The 19,766-nt window shown below is 40.6% G+C and overlaps 1 protein-coding gene across 1 annotated transcript; it reads right to left on the minus strand.

Annotated features, from left to right (window-relative positions):
* Positions 1–1,363: 1,363 nt before the first annotated feature.
* On the minus strand, positions 1,364–19,061 carry LOC139448089 (uncharacterized). The gene is made up of 4 exons (XM_071229602.1): positions 18,937–19,061; positions 7,491–7,848; positions 6,012–6,111; positions 1,364–4,498 (listed from the first exon to the last, which is right to left on the minus strand). Exons 2-4 carry the CDS (start codon positions 7,842–7,844, stop codon positions 3,867–3,869), a joined length of 1,086 nt encoding a protein of 361 aa, XP_071085703.1. The 5' UTR covers positions 7,845–7,848; positions 18,937–19,061; the 3' UTR covers positions 1,364–3,866.
* Positions 19,062–19,766: the final 705 nt, after the last annotated feature.

Consider the following 19,766-nt stretch of genomic DNA (forward strand, 5'->3'; position numbering starts at 1 on the left):
AAGCACCCACATTATATTGTTAATACACATTTTAAGCACCCACATTATATTGTTAATACACATTTTAAGCACCCACATTATATTGTTAATACACATTTTGATTTGAACTAAAATTACGCTTGACATATACTATCGGACTAAAGTAACTATGCTTCCTATATAGTTCAGTTAAATAAATTGATCCTCAAATTAAATAATGCATCTTTCAATATAAATTATATTCATGAAGACATCACCTCGAGTCTAATGTCATGATTCACAATTTACATCTATATGTTAATGCACGGCGAGCAATGTGGCGTGCGTGGTTGTCAGGAGTATGATGCTCACACACGTGTTTTTTAACGTGAATAACACTCACTGATTGTATAGGCATCGGGTGCTCATAAAAACACTTTTGTTTAACTGAAAATAAAGCTTACACAATGCCACGTCTTGCTGAAAGACAACGCCAGCACGCCGTAGGTTTGCTGCAAACAGGAATGGCGCGGAGCGAAGTTGCCAGAAATGTTGATGTCCATCGAAACACAATATTATCTCTCTACAACAGGGGAGATGCATTGGCTACATGCCGGGCGGTTTGTCCAGCTTGCAATCGTCCAAGGGCTTGATGTAGCTGATTTCCTGTCAATCTGCTTTGGTTTTTTTAACCATCAAATTTCATTTTCCAGGACAAGGTAATGTTAAATTTTAGAAACTTTGACAAAATATATGATATGTAAATGACAACTTTTCATGGAATGTTACTTGGGGTGACGTTTCTTTTGCGGTTCAGTATATTCGTACTGAATACATAATATTAGATAGCTACGCGATGAATCGCAACGAACAAGGACGAACGAGGCGCCGTTTATTTCACGATAAAACAATGGTATATTATAACATCATTTCTGGAGATTCGAACATACATCGCAACTTGATGACGTCGTCAATTGGACAACGCTATTTTTAGAGGGAAGTGAGTTGTCCCCCTAAGATGTAGCTGGGCAACAGAGAAAACGCAACGAATAATCTTTTCGAAACGTTGGCGAGAGATAACAATATGTGATCCGAGAACAGTTACAGATAATGGTTGTGAGAATTGAGACAATATTCAGGAAATATAAAACTTACCCCCATGTTCATAAAATGGACTTATCCGACATTGCTGAGATAGGATTGTATTCAGGGAGTGGTCATTATTTAAATATAGTAAATATTTGTAAAGCTTGTATATGTTTTTAACATGCTTAAAGAGGCATAAGAAATAATAGACACGTGGTCGTTGTTAATCTACCATAAAACACTGCATGGAGAATACGATAAACAACGCCCCCTCGTCGTTATTTCTGAAATAAAAACTTTGAATTGATTCCCCATCCTGTATTGTCAGCTGTATATCAGTCTCCAGGTGCCACTGAAAGATGGAGTCTAACGACTGATTGATATGTCGATGTATGACATAACCCTAGGCAATGCATTGGGTCGAATACAGTCAGTTCGAAACAATATGAAGGATTTTCCTATTATCAATACATATCGTATTGAACGCTACCATGCGTTTTCGATATGAAACATTTTTATAACTTTACAGATACAGAGACAAGTGTTTTGTTTGAGTTTTATCGTCAGTATTGTGTATACTGAACGAATGAAGTTTGGGGTAAGGGAAAATTTGTGGGGAAGACTGAGTACATTTTCTCATAAAATTATCCCCGAAAATCTTTATCATTTTTGGTTCAGTTCAGTAAACTACGTTAATAACGAACACGCTTATAACGAAGTGACCGATATAACGAACTTTGTTTTAGTTCCGATCATTTGTTGTATACATGCTGTATGATGAACTACGTATGCTTATAACGAACTACGGTTGTGACGTACTAAAACTAGTGGTCCCCTCGAGTTCGTCATAACCGTAGTTTACTGTATATATGTCTTTAAAGTAGCAAATTGTGTGTGTGTGTGTACGTGTGTGGGTATGTGTGTGTGTTCGTATCTGTGTGTAAGGTCACAACAAGAATAGTGCATGGATGACAATTTTTTTATTGCTACTCTCGTGTTGGTGCGGACAATAGCATCTTTATGTGGAGCGCGAGATGCAAACAGCGAGCAGAATATAAATAAATGTTTGTGCCAACGTAAGTGGTAATGACAAATGTTGTGAAAACGTACATCTAATTACCAAACCAGGTTGATAGTTGATATATATTGCAGAGTCTTCCCTTCGTTTTGCAAAACGTACACTCTTTGTTAGTAAACAAGATACATATATGTTTATCTATTCATATAATTTTCTACTCAAATCATTTTCATCACTATTTTGTCTTTTATGCTCAATGGAATCTGTTTCGCCGGATAATCGAAACTGATAGTTCTTTGGCGTTGACATTTTGAATTTATAAGTTCTTATTATGTTTCTCAAGCATTAGTTTGCAACATTAGTTGTCGATATACCCAATATGTTTAAAGGACAGCATGTTGAAAAAGGTGAGTGAGTGAATGTTTTTTATGCCACCCCCCTCAGCATTATTCCAGCTATATCAGGGCTCCATGTGAATAATCGATTATTAGCCCGACAAACCAGTGGTTGTTATGAGCAACGTCGCACATTGTCAATCGCCAGGTGACTAATTAACAAAGTCACCTGGCGATTCAAATCCATATATGTCGACCATAATGTCATGAATCGGTTTCTAACCTATAATCCCCACAGGGAAGTGAAATAAGGACAAATACTCTAACATGTACTTGAATTCCTTACGTCTTACATCCAGTGGGATTGTGATATTCAAAAAATGTTTGCATGTGTGTATGTTTGTTGTTTAACGCCGCACTCTGCAATATTCCAGCTGTATGAAGGCGGTTTGTAAATACACGAGTCTGGACCAGACAATCCTGTAATTGGCATCATGAGCATCGATCTACGCAATACGATAACATGCATCACCAAGGTCAGCGAACCTGACCACCCGATCCCGTTAGTCGCCTTTTACGACAAGTCTGGGTTGCTGAAGATCAATTCCTACCCTGATCTTCACTAGTTTATATTGATATATGATCAACAGAGTTTGATATAATGCCGCTCTGAGTTATCTTAAAGTTACAGTTTTTGGAGTGAGTGAGTGAATATGGTTTTACGCCGCTCTTAGCAATATTCAAGCAAGTTCACGGCGGGGGACACCAGAAATGGGCTTCACACATTGCACCCATGTCGGGAATCGAACCTGAATCTTCAGCGCTAATGCCTTTGCCACTAGGCTACCCGACCCCCGCTAGAGTTTGTGGAAATAAAACACGGCTTGTTACTCTTTCTCGGAAGAAAATCAGATAAGGGACTCAAAACGAAACATTTCCGTCAACTACATTGTCCTAACTCACCATACTCACAGTCACACAGCAATGTCGTAACATCTTGTCCACCTTTCTGAAGAAATGGTCGGGTTAGTTGGAGTGAGTGAGTTGGGTTTAAAGCCGCTTTTAACAGTATTTCAGTTATATCACGGCGTGTCAGCTTAATGTGGGAGGAAGTGAAGTGATGCAGATCTCAGACGTTTACCATTTCGGTGAAACCCACGAGCATGGGTATGGTGCTGACAAACCAAGAAACATAATCGGGGCGAACCGGGATTCGAACCCTCAACCCTAGGTTTCTGGCGTGCCCAAGCGACGCAACTCTGCACAGCGAAACGCGGTGCCTTAGACGACTGGGCCACCCGTGCCCCCCTGGTTGGTTGGAAGATGACAACCAAGGATCAGAAACATCAATTTGGAATTCGAACTCAGCGAATCTGCCACGATTAAGGGACGCATCACTACACAGATCCATATAATAATAGTGCGGGATATCGTATACTAGTATTAGTTGGTTATTTGACTGTAATATATTATGGAACATAGTCCATTTGATCAAGCTGCAGAAACGCCTGGTCTATTACCTTGTCCACACCAGAGACAGGCCACTTCAACTGATCCTGAGAAACAGTCAAGGCTCCTCCCTGACAGTTGGACTTGAACCACCACCCCCCTCCCACCGTCTTGGCACACCCCCAACAGTCCCGGTCCCACGTACAGAACCTCCGGGGCTTGTCATCGTCATCAAAAGCGTCATCCCCCAGTTCCCAAGAATTGGAGAAAATGCGGATCATATCCAGTTGATAGTTAGTAGACTCCGGTGACAAGGTGGCACTTTCCATGTATACACTGGCAACAGAAGGAGGGCCTTGTACCACGTTGTAGATGTTCCACTGGTATTGGTTGTAGAAGCAGAGGCGGTAGATGGTCTCCAGTCCGAGGAAATACTCGCAGTCGACGTCGCCAAAGCCGTGTTTGTACTCCGCCCACGTCCTGTTGTAGCTGATGCCGGGGCACCAGGAGGGGACGGGGTTCTTCCTCCGGAACACCCACACCGTCCCCGCGTCACAGTTGCAGTACACGGTGTAGGCAACAGGAGAGGCTGCAGGCTGAACTTTATAAAACCCAGTGCCCGTCACTCCGAGCTCCTTTGCCTCTCTGCAGCCTGGAATATTGATATATGATGTTTAATTAACATTACTATATTGTGTTTTTGTGCAAATAAAAGCGAGAAAAACATTTGTCCGTTGTTCGATTTCAACTTTATGAAAAGCATGTGTTTATGAATCACTATCAAATAGTGATGATTCTAGGTGCGCGAAAAGGTGAGCGTATCCTGCTCAAGTCATGGCACCGGTACAAGCACAGACGACCGTAAGTTCGACACATCAGAGTTCGACACATCAAAGTTCGACACATCAAAGTTCGACACATCAAAGTTCGACACATCAATCTTTGCAATGTGTAACCATTATTACATAAGTTACAAATATTAGTGTTGAGAAAGTATTATTGTCTATACTATCAGTTTGTATGTCTTACATTTATGAGGAATTCAGAGATATATGTATCGCGGAATTGCATAAAATGTTATCTCACACACCCAACCATTATGGGGGATTGTTAACTTTGTTGCATCTTAAGCAATTTGTGAAACACACTTAACGATTCCAAGATTATTCGCAACGTTTCATACTGATTAGGATAATGCACCCAGAATCACTAATGTGAACCCTCCGGTATTCATATTTCAATACATAGCGATCGGGAAAATAGCGATATTGACGATGTACCTGTTTTACAGTATTTCCGCTGTGTCTAAAATGCTGTGAATCATATCTCGGAGCAGTGAATTTCAAGTTGTGAATTTGTTTTACTGTGTGGGGCATAGTTTTTATTCAACTGCAACGAGAGGTTTTGAAGATACGGGACACGTATGTCCTCCCGACATTCAATGTGATATTACTGACTACGGTTAAAACCCCCAACATTTCCACAATCATAAGAAATCTTTACTAAATAGGGGCGGTCGGGTAGCCTAGTGGTTAAAGCGTTCGCTCGTCACGCCGAAGACCTGGGATCGATTCCTGACATGGGTGCGTGAAGGCCATTTCTGGTGTCACCCGCCGTGATATTGCTGGAATTTTGCTAAAAGCGGCGTAAACCCCAACTCACTCACTCATTACTAAACGCACTGTACAGTGTACGAATCCGACTGTTTCATAAAGCATGTGTTCATATATCACTACCACATAGTGAAGATACCAGGTGGTCGCGAAAGGGAAAGCTCATTCTGCGCTACACTCCACTTACGAAATAATATATATATATATAGTAAATTGTGGTTATAACGAACTCAAAGGGACGACTAATTTTAGTTCGTTATAACCGTAGTTCGTTATAAGCATATATACAGCATCTATACAGAAAGTGGCTGGGACAAAAAAAACCCAGTTCGTTATATCCGTCTGTTCGTTATAAGCGTGTTCGTTATAAACGTAGTTTACTGTACACGTATACACGTTTACGTTTAATGAATGCTGTGTAATTTGCATTCTGTCTATTTCCTATCACACCGTCCTACCCTTGACTGACCTTTTACTCGTCTGGTTGTTTCTGCTGAATAGTTCTGCATGGCTAATTACATAACTACCAATACTACTTAGTCCACGACTTACTGTGAATATATCTTCCACAGTACTGCCCGGCATATCCGGCAATACAAATACAGATGCTTCCAGTCCACGTTCCGCCATTTTTACATGGATTCGAGGCTCTCTGAAGATGAAGGGGTAAAGAATATAAATACACGTGTTGAGGTGAGGTGAAATTGGGTTTAACGTCGCGTCCAAGATTATTGCACTTATATAGCGATGTGCATGCACGTGTGTGTGTGTGGCTGCTTGTACTAGTCCGGACTGATGCCGATTTATAGTGCTAGCTCACTGAGATACCATGCCGCAGTTTAACATGAATACCCAACTCAGACACAGTATACTGACTCCGGAGTCGCCCAGTCCATGTTTTAGTCCCCTAATGCCGAGCGCCAGACAGGGTAACAACAAGTACCATCTTTAACGTCTTTGGACGCGGCCGGGGATCGAACTCCGGACCTTCCGCTCTCCCACTAGACCACGGAGGCGGTCTTACTCATGTTGGGAAACACTGCAATATCTGACGGTCGACAGCTGTTACATTACAGGAGGCCACTAGATTACTTGTTTGTTGGTTGTTCAACGCCTTACTCAGCAATTGTCCAGCTAAATTTCAGCGGTCTGTAAACAATCAAGTCTGGACAAAACAATCCAGTGGTGGACGTCGTGAGCATCGATCCTCGCAATTGGGACACGATGACATGCAATGGACCAAATCACCCAGACTGACCGCCCGATCCATTTAGTCACCTCGTATGACAAGCATGGGTTGTTTGGGACCTATATTCCTATCCGGAATTCCCATCGGCCGGTCATCAACACACGCCAATGTTTAACTTATAAAGATTTGAGGGAGAAATATTGCGCGTGGTACTTCATTGAAGAAAGACAATGGGCAAAACAGAAGTGGGAAAATAGGCAAATTGGGACATAACAGTGCCACCAAGACGCCTGAGGCAATTTGCTGTTCACAGTTGCGTCTCTTGGGCGGTTTGTTCAAATGTTTCATTCGCCCTGACAGGTTCATTGATCACCATGCCCGTTTCATCACAGTAGTGATAACTGCATTACTTAGAATCCCATGACACATTAAGTTGACTAGATGTGATATAAATGAAATAATGTTAAAAGCGGCGTTAAATACGACTCACTCAACAACAACGACCTGCGCCTAACGGAAGCCACTCTGCACAGTTGGTTGGTTTGATGGTTTGTTGTTTAACGCCGCACTCAGCAATATTCCAGCTATATGACGGCGGTATGTAAATAATCGAGTCTGGACCAGACAATTCAGTGATTGATATCATGAGCATCGATCCACACAATTGGGATCGATGACATGTATCAACCAAGTCAGCGAGCCTGACCACCCGATCCCGTTAGTCGCCAAGCATAATCACCTTTTGCGGCAAGCATGGGTTGCTGAAGACCTATTTTACCCCGGAATCTTCACGGGTCACTCTGCACAGATATGATATTAAGCTACGAGATGAGATTATATACCAGGGCTACTGCATCCTTGCGTTGTAGGTGTCTGCATCTGTTCTTGGAGGTCATGCCGCCGCATCCTGAACCGGAAACGTCTCCCAGGATGTCGCACGTCACAGCACCGTCATCCCTAGTGCACGCGTTCACCGAGAAACATCCGTACGTACGTGCACATATCGTTGCGCACTCGATGGCGTTCAGTGTAGTGGTTGAGTGGAAGGGGTCGATTGGGTATATCACACCGAGGCTACATCCGGGTAGTCCCATGAAGCCAGCTGTCTCTGTACTGGTGTAAACAACGACTGTATGGAAGACCAGCACGGACGCAATGACCAACTGACCATGAATGGTGAGAATATACGTAGCCATCTTCCTGAAAATAAAAATAATTACATAATACAAGCATAACTCAACGGCCTTCTGAAACAGTGATTGAATAAGGTTTTACTCTCATTCAACCAGGGGCACGGGTGGCCCAGTCGTCTAAGGCGCCGCTATTCGCTGAGCAGAGTTGCGTCACCTGGACACGCCAGAAACTTATGATTGTGGGTTCGAATCCCGGTTCATCCCGATTATGTTTCTAGGTTTGTCAGCACCATACCCGTGCTCGTGGGTTTCACCGAAGTGGTAAACGTCTGAGACCTGTATCTCTTCGGGCTTCCATCCCACATTAAGCTGACACGCCGTGATATAACTGGAATACTGTTAAAAGCGGCGTTAAACCCAACTCACTCACACTCACTCATTCAACCAATATTCTATCAACGCGGCGAAACACCAGGATTGTCCGATTCAACTCCCTGTTTTGCCACCGATGAATAAAGATACGCTCCCTTTTTCGAGAACACCTGGTCATCACTATCACAATGAATATGGAAAAGGGTTTTGCCGTTTTTATTCTTAATATGAACTGTTTGTGTTGCTTTCATTTATTTATTTTATTTATGCTATTAATCACTAGTTGAATTCAATAACACCCCCCCCCTAACTCACTCACCCATAAATTGCCGACACGAAGCATAAAAGAGCGTTGATAATTGCAACAATGTAGATCTATAATCCTCACTCACTCGGTTAATGCGGACATAGAGTTGAAAGAACGTTGACAGTTTGCAACGACCCAGGGCTACAACAGTATAAAAACTGTGTATTTCAGAACCCGGATGGCGAAGTATATAATTCAATTAAAACACAATTAAATAGAGAAAACAAATCGTTTCCCTTTTACCTGTCTTCTCAAGTCAATGTCTCCTGAAACGCAATTATTTATTTTTTGGCCTCAGCAGAATTTTTTGTTTGTTAAATGTCTTCAATCAACTTGGAGGACTGCCAACTGATCCAAGCGATGGTCCCCCACAACTTCTCAGTCTGCCTACATCTCAATCTGCCTACACTTTTTTGTAGGCAGACTGAGTATAAATTAGTAATTAGTGTAGGCAGACTGAGAGTAGTGAAATGCTATCTTACCTGGTGAAAAATGGAATGGTCCACAAAGTAACAGCGAGAGAAAAGGAAGATGTTGCTTTATAAATGAAATTGTCTACAATTTCACAGTTTTGATGCTTTACATACATGTGGTATCAACAGTAGATTAAAAAACAACATCGGCCCCACGGCCTTTCAGACACGAAATAATTTAAAGGTTAATGTGAGACATGCCAATGTTTCTTTGTTTGTTTTGGTCAATTATCAAAATACTTTATTAAGTTCAATGCCTTCTCAGTTAGAAGGATTAACCAATTAACTCAGAGATCAAACACATACTTATCTACTTTGTTTGTTTTTATTAGTTAATCCTATTCACACTTTTACTCACATTTTTAACCTATTACTTTATTTCAAGGAGTATTATATTTTAAAAACCCTGAAATAGTAATTAGTTTGAAATATATTTGAAATATATATTTACAAACGAACAATCACCTCGAAGGATGGCACTCAACGCCTGAATAGAAGCTTGGGAAAGGCCTATCCAAAGTTATATGAATTTGTTTCAAAATTGAAGGAATTTGAGAAGATTGACAATATTCGAAGAGCTCAACTTCAACACGGCGGCCAGCAAGTTCCCCGAGGGAGAGTATACAGAGACTTTGACTCGCGTCTTCAGACACTGAAAGTTAAGCTTGTGCAAGGACAGATGACCTCAATGAACTTCTTAGATGCTGCCAGCCACCTGTTGAAACTGAAGATGTGAACTTTGAACTACGATGACGATGTGAACTATTGATAGATCTGGGCCCAATTTCTCAACACAAAGTTTTGGCTATTAAATAAAATTAAATATTACACATTCTTTTTTGTTTGTCTAACAGTCTGGACACTGTTATTATTGAAATAGGGGTGTTCTCATTGTGCCTACACTTTAATTTACAGTGTAGGCAGACTGAGATGTAGGCAGACTGAGAGTGAACCAAAACTTCAACACGCCAAAACTTTTACACTTAGTTAAAACAACCAAGATATTTATCCTACTGCTTCAATAGAACAGCCCAGGAGGAGGCAGCATAGCAGAAGACGCTTCAAGCAGTGCAGAATTAACAGTTACACGTGCTCATAAGGGTTTAAGTGTTTCTACTCTGAGAGGCATTTAGAAACTGTGACAGTAATGTGTTTATGTGTATCGAGCAAAATGAAAACATGGTTAAGATGTTAAGACTAAACAATAACAAATTAAACACATTGAGGTAACAAACTTAGAAACCTGAAAACGATTAAGATTACACTGTTACATAAGTGTTATCTCAAAACAGACTCAGTCTGAAGAGCGTGTTCGGGACGAACAACAAAGCCTTTGGTAAAAATGAAATAGTAGAACAAAAACACCCAAGATGAAGCTCTAGTTCGGAAACAATTCTCACTTAAGCCGTCTGGGATTGTAGTTCGTGAACTCATCACAAGAAAGTCACTACAAAGGGTTAAATCTTACTTGCACTGCAGTCACTAGAAAGAAAACCCAACCCTACTACAATCAGAAGCTGTCAGTCACTAAGATTCAAACTACCTGGGACAGTTGGGCCCATATACACTGATGAAGACAAGGATCCTACCAACAACACTGCTAGTTACGGGATTCATATACTTAGCTCCAAATACGATCAGTATTCCCTGCAGACCGAGAGGCAATTCATCACGCGCTCAAACTCACACCGGAACTACCGGAAGCAAGGGCAGTCATCTTATGAGATTCGCTAAGAGCACTACAAGCCATCAGCGGCAGAAACTCAGACTCTAGACTAAATACAGTCATTGATATTTTATACGATTTTATATAAATGTATGTGATGAGGGCACACAGGTGGATCTATGTTGGATCCCGTCTCACACACATGGACATTCATGGAAAAGCGGACTCTGCAAACCAGAGAAAAACAGCCAAATAAATAACCCCATAACCCCAAAATGTCAAGCCAATTGTGACGGAAGCAAAATAGGCAGACGGCTATTTAAAAGTCAACACAAAATCCACACAAAGGTATACTCATACTCAAATGAAAGGAGAGTTCTCACGCCTCAGTCTCAAGTATGCCCATTATCTGAAAAACAAACATCATTTCAGTTCTAAAATAAAAATAATGTCAATACAGGAAACAGAAATATTATCAATAACCACCTCACACACGAGTCCAAAGGCAGAGGGGGTATCATAAAAAGGAAGACGAAGTGAAGAAGAAAGAAGTCTTAGACTATACATCAGTACTAGTTGATGGCTACCTGCACAACAAGAATGTAGACAAATGAAGTACCCAAGTACTAGTTGATGGCTATCTGCACAACAAGAATGTAGACAAATGAAGTACCCAAGTACTTGTTGATGGCTACCTGCACTACAAGAATGTAGACAAATGAAGTACCCAAGTACTTGTTGATGGCTACCTGCACTACAAGAATGTAGACAAATGAAGTACCCAAGTACTAGTTGATGGCTACCTGCACAACAAGAATGTAGACAAATGAAGTACCCAAGTACTAGTTGATGGCTATCTGCATAACAAGAATGTAGACAAATGAAGTAACCAAGTACTTGTTGATGGCTACCTGCACTACAAGAATGCAGACAAATGAAGTACCCAAGTACTAGTTGATGGCTATCTGCACAACAAGAATGCAGACAAATGAAGTACCCAAGTACTAGTTGATGGCTATCTGCACAACAAGAATGTAGACAAATGAAGTACCCAAGTACTAGTTGATGGCTACCTGCACAACAAGAATGCAGACAAATGAAGTACCCACGTACTAGTTGATGGCTATCTGCACAACAAGAATGTAGACAAATGAAGTACCCAAGTACTAGTTGGTTACTACCTGCACAACAAGAATGTAGACAAATGAAGTACCCAAGTACTAGTTGATGGCTATCTGCATAACAAGAATGTAGACAAATGAAGTAACCAAGTACTTGTTGATGGCTACCTGCACTACAAGAATGCAGACAAATGAAGTACCCAAGTACTAGTTGATGGCTATCTGCACAACAAGAATGCAGACAAATGAAGTACCCAAGTACTAGTTGATGGCTATCTGCACAACAAGAATGTAGACAAATGAAGTACCCAAGTACTAGTTGATGGCTACCTGCACAACAAGAATGCAGACAAATGAAGTACCCACGTACTAGTTGATGGCTATCTGCACAACAAGAATGTAGACAAATGAAGTACCCAAGTACTAGTTGATGGCTATCTGCACAACAAGAATGTAGACAAATGAAGTACCCAAGTACTAGTTGATGGCTACCTGCACAACAAGAATGCAGACAAATGAAGTACCCAAGTACTTGTTGATGGCTACCTGCACAACAAGAATGTAGACAAATGAAGTACCCAAGTACTTGTTGATGGCTACCTGCACTACAAGAATGCAGACAAATGAAGTACCCAAGTACTAGTTGATGGCTATCTGCACAACAAGAATGTAGACAAATGAAGTACACAAGTACTAGTTGATGGCTATCTGCACAACAAGAATGTAGACAGACTGAACTGTATCCCTGTATCAGCTTTGCATGCAAGTGTAGGGCTTCTACGGTAGATTGTGTGGTGACGAATGTCACTAAGTACAACTTTACCCCAGAAAATAGTCAGAGAGTCCATTGCATCAGCAAGTCCCTGCCTGTTTCTATATTAAACCAAAGAAACAGATCAAATACCGTAATTAGTCTTCTGTGAAATAAATGACTATGACGGCAGTAGTCCGTGCTGCTCAGGATGCGAAGTGAATGGATGGAGGAAGACCCAGGACCTGGGCTCAGCTGTCCGGTACAAAGAAGGTCCACACGTTGAAATGTTGATCTGGGTGGCCATTCGCTCCTGCCTCAAGCTGAAGTCCAGAACACATGGACAGCAGCCATGGATACATAACCAGAAGTTGCCAGGGCCGGCGACACAATATGACTGATGACCAATAACAACTTAGGGATTTCACAACCTCTTGACTAGGACACGGCCTCATCGTCATCCAAACATCTTCAGCTTCATTGACGTCATTAAGACAGCAAAACTTGAATTTGTCACAAAGGTATTAATAAAATATATACCCTGCAAAAGTTTTTTTTAGTTGTATATCTTATATATCATATCAATAATCAACAGATGGTAATTGATTGGCGCACATCATTGTCATTGACCTAGGTGTCATATGGCACACATTAAATTGTCAAGTTGAAGGTCATCCTGGGCAGGACCTGGATGTTGTGATTCCTGAAAAAGGCTGTTGTCAGTATTGCTGTGTGAGGAAAATTGGAAAATGACGTTCGCTTGTTGCATGATGGGAAGGATATGTGGCCGTAGAATCTCATCCGTGTAACGTTGTGCCGTTTAATACCCCCAGACCTTGCACCAAGTATGTTCTACCAGTGTAGGAGATGGCTGCCCACATCATCACACTACCACCACCAAATCTGTCCACTTCCTGTATGCGGTGTCGTGCAAATACCTTCAGCACGAAAACGGTTCCCCAGTCACTGGGCTGATATAATTCTTCGCACTTCTTGTATTGCTGTAGTTGCAGATGTGGCCATGGTGGTTCTTTCACGTATAAATCTGTCCTGTGCTCTAGAAGTGATACATGGTCGACCGGATCTAGGAAGGCCACGTGTTGTCCCGTGTGTCTGATAACGAACGCGTCCACAGCCTTGTAATGGTGCTTGGAGCAACGTAGAAAAATTTGGCTACAGCTGAAGATGATTCGATGGAGTTGTTGCGTTGGGCTTCCGTCAGTCGTGGCCTGTTTTCGCTGTTCAATGGCTGTAAGATTGTGGTGTCATACAAATGAAAATCCAACGTTTTTTATAGACCAACAAGTGATGTTACACGTGCATGCATATCATGTTGGTGTATTTCGGTGTCATGCTCTGACGTGGGTGTGTTTTGCAATTATTTCATCTGTTCACAAAATTTCTGCAGTACCTAATTCTCTCCACACAAATCAATCCCAATCCATACAAAAATGACCAATTCTTTTTTGGTATTAATTTTGTATGGATGTAGGCAACACTCTGTCAGATATTAACGATTTTACTATTTTTGCGTTTTTTTTGCAGACTATATATGTCACACATATATCTGAACTATGATTATTATTGACTCGTGTTGCAAAGTCAAAAGTTAAAATTCTCAATTACGACAGTATGAATGCGGGATAAGTAGGATTCTCACCCAGGTGTCTTTATATATGTATGAGTGTTGACCAATGACGTCACAATGGTCTACAATGTAGATATCGCTTGATCTCGCCCTTGGGTGGAGTGGGTCTGGTAGAGGGTGTGATGGAGGGTGGCAGGACCTAGTTTGGGTTAAGGTTGTTCGATTGTTTGTTGTTTAACGACATTTCAGCTATATTCCAACTCCTTCGTGGTGGTATGGTACAATCCTTGTGTGACTTAGCATTTCATGTATAAAGTAGAGAACAGTATTGTCACAACATGGTAGGACATTTCTTTTGATTGAAATGAGTTGAAAAGAGTACTGTAAGTTTAGGTGTTTGTTTGTTTATTTGTTTGTTGTTTAACGCCGCACCCAGCTATGTGATGGCAGTCTGTTAAAAAATCGAGTCTGTACACCGAGCACCGTCCCCGCCTTACAGGAACGATGACATGCGATCAGCTAAGTCACGAAACCTGGCCACCCGATCCATTTGGTCGTCTCTTACGTTGTTGTTGTTGTTGTTTAACGCCGCAGTCAGCAATATTCCAGCTATATGACAGCGGTCTGTAAATAATCGGGTCCAGACAATCCAATGATTGACATCATTAACATCGGTCCACGCAATTGAGATCGATGAGATGCATTAGCCTTGCGACGGTCATAGACTGTCGGGGTCTAATTCTAACATGGAATCTCCACGGTAGAGTACTGAAAAGAGGCCATTTCTCATCACGATCATGAAAAGATGCTGTCAATATTAGACATAGGCTTTTGTTAAAGTGTATCTGTCATTGTAGTAAGAGGGGCAGTTCGACACACTTCTTTACGATAACAATCAACTTGACAATAAAAAAAGAACATAAGTATGTTCTGAGCAGTTCATGATTATATCAAAGAATCTAAAAGATGTACAGTAAACTACGGTTTTAACGAACTAAAAAGGACCCCAAAACGCCAGTGACACGATAGCGCATTTACATATATTGTTGAAACTAAAAACGGTATAATTTTGAATTACGTCTGCTGTGTACAGCTGCAGAGATTCTGATGCTTATAAGTAAAGAAAAACATGTTGCTTTTGCAACACAGTACTAAACTGTACATGCGGAGAGAACTATCTAAGTGTGTCGGTGTTGCTGAATCCCATTGTACATCCAGAAATAAACTAACGAGGCCAGCATAAGATAAAACAACTTTGGGAAAAGGTGAACAGTATCTAAACACGTAAAATATGGTAAGGTCTCATCTGCACATATGGACTGGTTGAGAGGGCGGTCGGGTAGCCTAGTAGTTAAAGCGTTCGCTCGTCGCGCCAAAGACCCTTGTTCGATTCCCGACATGGGAACAATGTTTTAAGCTAATTTCTGGTGTCCGCCGCCGTGATATTGCTTGAATATTTAAAACCACTCACTCGCTAAACGTTTTCCCGCAAAATCGACACACACAGTAGTGACTAACGGATTCTTTGTTTCGGTAAGTCCTGTGAAAAAGTAGGAAGATTATAATTGAAGACAATAATTGATAATATAAAACGTCAACGACAGACGGTAACCAGACTCGATTATCCGCCAAAACAGATTCCATTGGGTGTCAAAGGCAAACAACAAATAATGGTTACACAATCAGGACAAATCTGAGTTATGAACCCACGAGCCTTGGTTTCCTGTTCAGACAAGGGACGCAACTACACCGCGAAATGCGGCTCCTTAGAAGACCAATCCACCATGACACATTGTTAATATCAAATACTGACATGCCATATATCTAAAACAGAACTTATTTACTATTACCTTAACTGGAATAAAGTTAATACTGAGATGTACGCGGCCTCTTTTACTATAATAAATTTTTGTTTTGTCTCCTGTCGCTATTATTGTACCCAAGGACTGCGTGGCATGCGTGCAAAGCACGACGAATGTCCCGCTGGAATCAATAGATAGATGTACCGTGTTTTCAATATAGAGACAGATTATCTCTATTTATGACTGCACAAAATTGAATTTGAAACCGATCACGCGGAAGATTAGTAAAGGTATTGATTGAAGCGACATGGGTTCCGTTTTCGATTTCAATCCAGGAAACACCGATAATAAGCTTGAACAAAGTAAGGCACTTAATGCTAATGAATTAAATATGCTTTACTCGCATATATGACACAGGCAACCTTCGCCAGCATAAAGTGCATCCCTGAAGAAGAAATGCTATAAGGCTAAGTTAAAAGTCAATATCATTTGACTAGCTGACAGGCAGCTGTTTCGACCACTGGTTGTACACCGCATGTAATTATTAAGACCGTTGGAATACACTTTCATCTTTAAATGAACTCTCTCAAGCGATAACTATCGTGTTTCTGCATAAAATGTATCGCCACGCAAACTTTGAACATTGTAGGTACCGCAAATCTGAATTTTTAACAAATAATTGTACATTAATTATTTAACAATGCCTACCGACAATGACTGAGAAGTACTTTTCTATTAACATTATCTTTTGCGTGATGAGTCCGTCAAATCAGTAGTTTCAGTCAGAGGCGTGTATTGGGATTTGATACCTCTGAGTCACCAATCAGAATCAAGTATTTCTAAACTCATGGCAGGATGAAAATGATATTTAACGTAAAACTGAATCTCCCGTTTAATGGACAGTCGTATGCAGTATAAGCCGAATCTTCATATTCAATGACAATTATATTTAGAATAACTGTATCTCCCGTTTGATTGAGAACGAATTTTAGAAGCCCCATGTGAAATGATTCGCCTCAAATTGATCGCCACTGCCGTCGCCCTTATCCTTGAAATCACGCGATGCTTCGGCATTTCAAGGATATCATATCTTGTTGTTTAACATCGTAACCCTGGGAATCTTTCTCGACACGCTGATCAGTCATGTCAAGTATGAAGGTCATCCTAAACGTTATAGCCTGGAATAAGCTTGTTTGCCGCCCACCTCGAACTTGGTATATATCATCCTTTTGCTGGGCCGAAATCGGAACCGGTCATGAGTATTGTCAATATTTATGTAAGGTCAAGGTCAAAGTTAAGGTCGATCATTAAATCTTTTTTGCAGTTTTCACAAAAATGCCATTTTTTTGTAAATACGTTAAAGCCTTATGCATGTAGTGGTTACATTATTTGTGTACGTATGTACAACAAGTGATTAGATTCTCATATCAGTAGTAGGTCACAGTAACCTATTTTCAATGAATAGCATATTCTTGTTGTTTCCTGAATAATTCCACACCAAGGATATAATAAAATGATTTCTGTAGTGCCGAGTAGCACTGAAGAGTGTTCTATGTATATTTGCAACTGTTATTAAAAGTCAGATTCACTGATGATAATTCAAGAAGTAAGGTAGACTGAAATGTGAGTATTAGGCAAGGTTCGAGCGACCTTCAGCGAAGGCCAAGGTAACTGGTAACCAAGGTAACCTCAGTGTTGGAATAACATGTTTGCAATAGCACCCATGTGTTTAACCAGAAACAATGAACCATGTTCTGGGTACGGAACAGCTGATATTGCCTTTATGATGTCTTCATGGCCCCTGAGAACACACCAATCAGCCACAAAATGAATCGGATTCGTTTACACAACCATACTTTATTGGAAACGCTACCAAATATTATTCTTTCCAACATCGTCTTGTTCTTTTACATTTTGATATAGTGTGAATGAACAATGTCTCACTGTGTATTGGTAAGTTTTTTGGCCCATGAACTTTATTGTACACACAATACTTGTTTTTGTTTTTTGATAATTGCACCATATTATATATTTGTTGTTAGACGAATCCACCTATGTTTACCTTTTGGTTGTAAGTAGTTGGGAGCAGGGGCTTTAGATACTTCACCAAAACTTCTGTTTTTGTAAGACGTTACAAACCGTTTTCTAATAGCATGAAATACATGTCTCAATTAGATAACAATTATATTTACGATGAACTAAATTGACGATCATCTAACAGACACACCACATTGACGAAATAAATACAATGCCAGGCCGACAGGCAAACCATTCATCCCAGTCACAGAACACGACCGCCAAACCCCCATTGAGGCTCTCAGGACAAGCATAAAGTTTCCCGGGAACTAGTCCGGAAGATGCTTTACTGACAGAATCGGTACTGACAGACTGAATTTCTGAAGTAACAAATGATGCATTTAATCGAATAGGATTTTTTTTACGTCCATAATACCTAAATACATCAGTCCATTGTTTTCCCTTCATACCAGTTAGTGAATTGAAGAATTAGTGAGTAAGAGAGTTGGGTTTTGCGTCGATTTTAACAGTTTCCAGTTGTATTGCGGCGTGTCAGCTTAATGTGGGAGGAAAACACGACAGGGTGCTGGTCTAAGACGTTTACCATAGCGAATTGCGGCGCCTCGATCAGACCACTGGTCCCACAGTTCAAAGGAACATTTATAACTAAAATATTATAATAAGTACTGACAGTGTAACATTTTCCTTTATTTAGGAACATTCATTGCAACTCAATTTCCCCGATTTAGAAACATGCATTGCAACTCCGTATAGCTGATTTAGGAACATACATTGAAACTCAGTTTCCGTGATTTAGGAACATACCAAGGTTACACTTTTTTATAAATCCGGACAATGGTTAATGTGGACAATTTCACTGGTGACGGTTCCGTCTTCATTCACAGTATACGTAGAAAATGCTAAATTCCACAACTAAGCAGCATGTCTATAGCGCGGTGTTTAACTAAAACGGGTGACCAAATACTACGTTCTGTGGAAAAGCAATGAAACAAGAACTTTCTATCACACTAAATACATCTTTGATAATGTCCAACTTACAATGCGGCGACGAGTATCCCTCTGCACTAGCAGTTGAAAGACGAGTTGTCTTGTTCACGCTTTTTTAAAAAAAAACGCCATAGTAAATCTCTGTCCGAGCTCGATTTCCTCTGCCGCCAACAGTGTTGTCGTTACCAAACACTGTGTGGATCTGTTAAAGCGTTTGAACTCTGTTTATTTATTTCCAAGGTCGTGTTTCCATTGGATTAACAGTTCGACGCCCGTCGATATTTTGCTTCGTTAACTTGCGTCTACAAAGCGAATCGATCGGGTCGGTTATTTCTAATAATAAGATGTTTGCCCATCGAGGGTAGGCATTGCTAAATTAACCAGGCGTGATACATACGTTTGATCATATAAATTTAAAGTATAAGACATTAAGATTGCCGTTAAAGTTAGTAGAACCATTGGCACAAACAGTACTTCAAGAGCACCCTTACTGTAGGATATATATTTCAACGGTGTATGGTTTATGGTGTGACTTAGTGTGTGTATGTGCGCTAGAGTGTGTGCGTGCGTGCGTGTGTGTGTGTGTGTGTGTGTGAGTGTGTGTGTGTGTGAACCATATGGCGAAGCGAAAATTCGTTTATTAAATACACACAGTAAACATCTAGGTAATTATCACAAATTTAAATCTAACTAGAAATATATAATGAATACTCCAACCAAATATATAAACTATGATAAGGATGATAAAACATGTAACTTCAACACAAATGGTTTATTCAAAGAAAACATGCATTTTCTAAATCATTATGTGTAGGCATGCTTGATGTATAGATGCTCAAGTTAAATATTTTGTCAAATAAGGTAGAACATCCAATTACCTA

The sequence above is a fragment of the Haliotis cracherodii genome, unplaced genomic scaffold (genome assembly GCF_022045235.1).
Source record: "Haliotis cracherodii isolate W230 unplaced genomic scaffold, xgHalCrac1.p SCAF_7, whole genome shotgun sequence".
NCBI lineage: Eukaryota > Metazoa > Mollusca > Gastropoda > Lepetellida > Haliotidae > Haliotis > Haliotis cracherodii.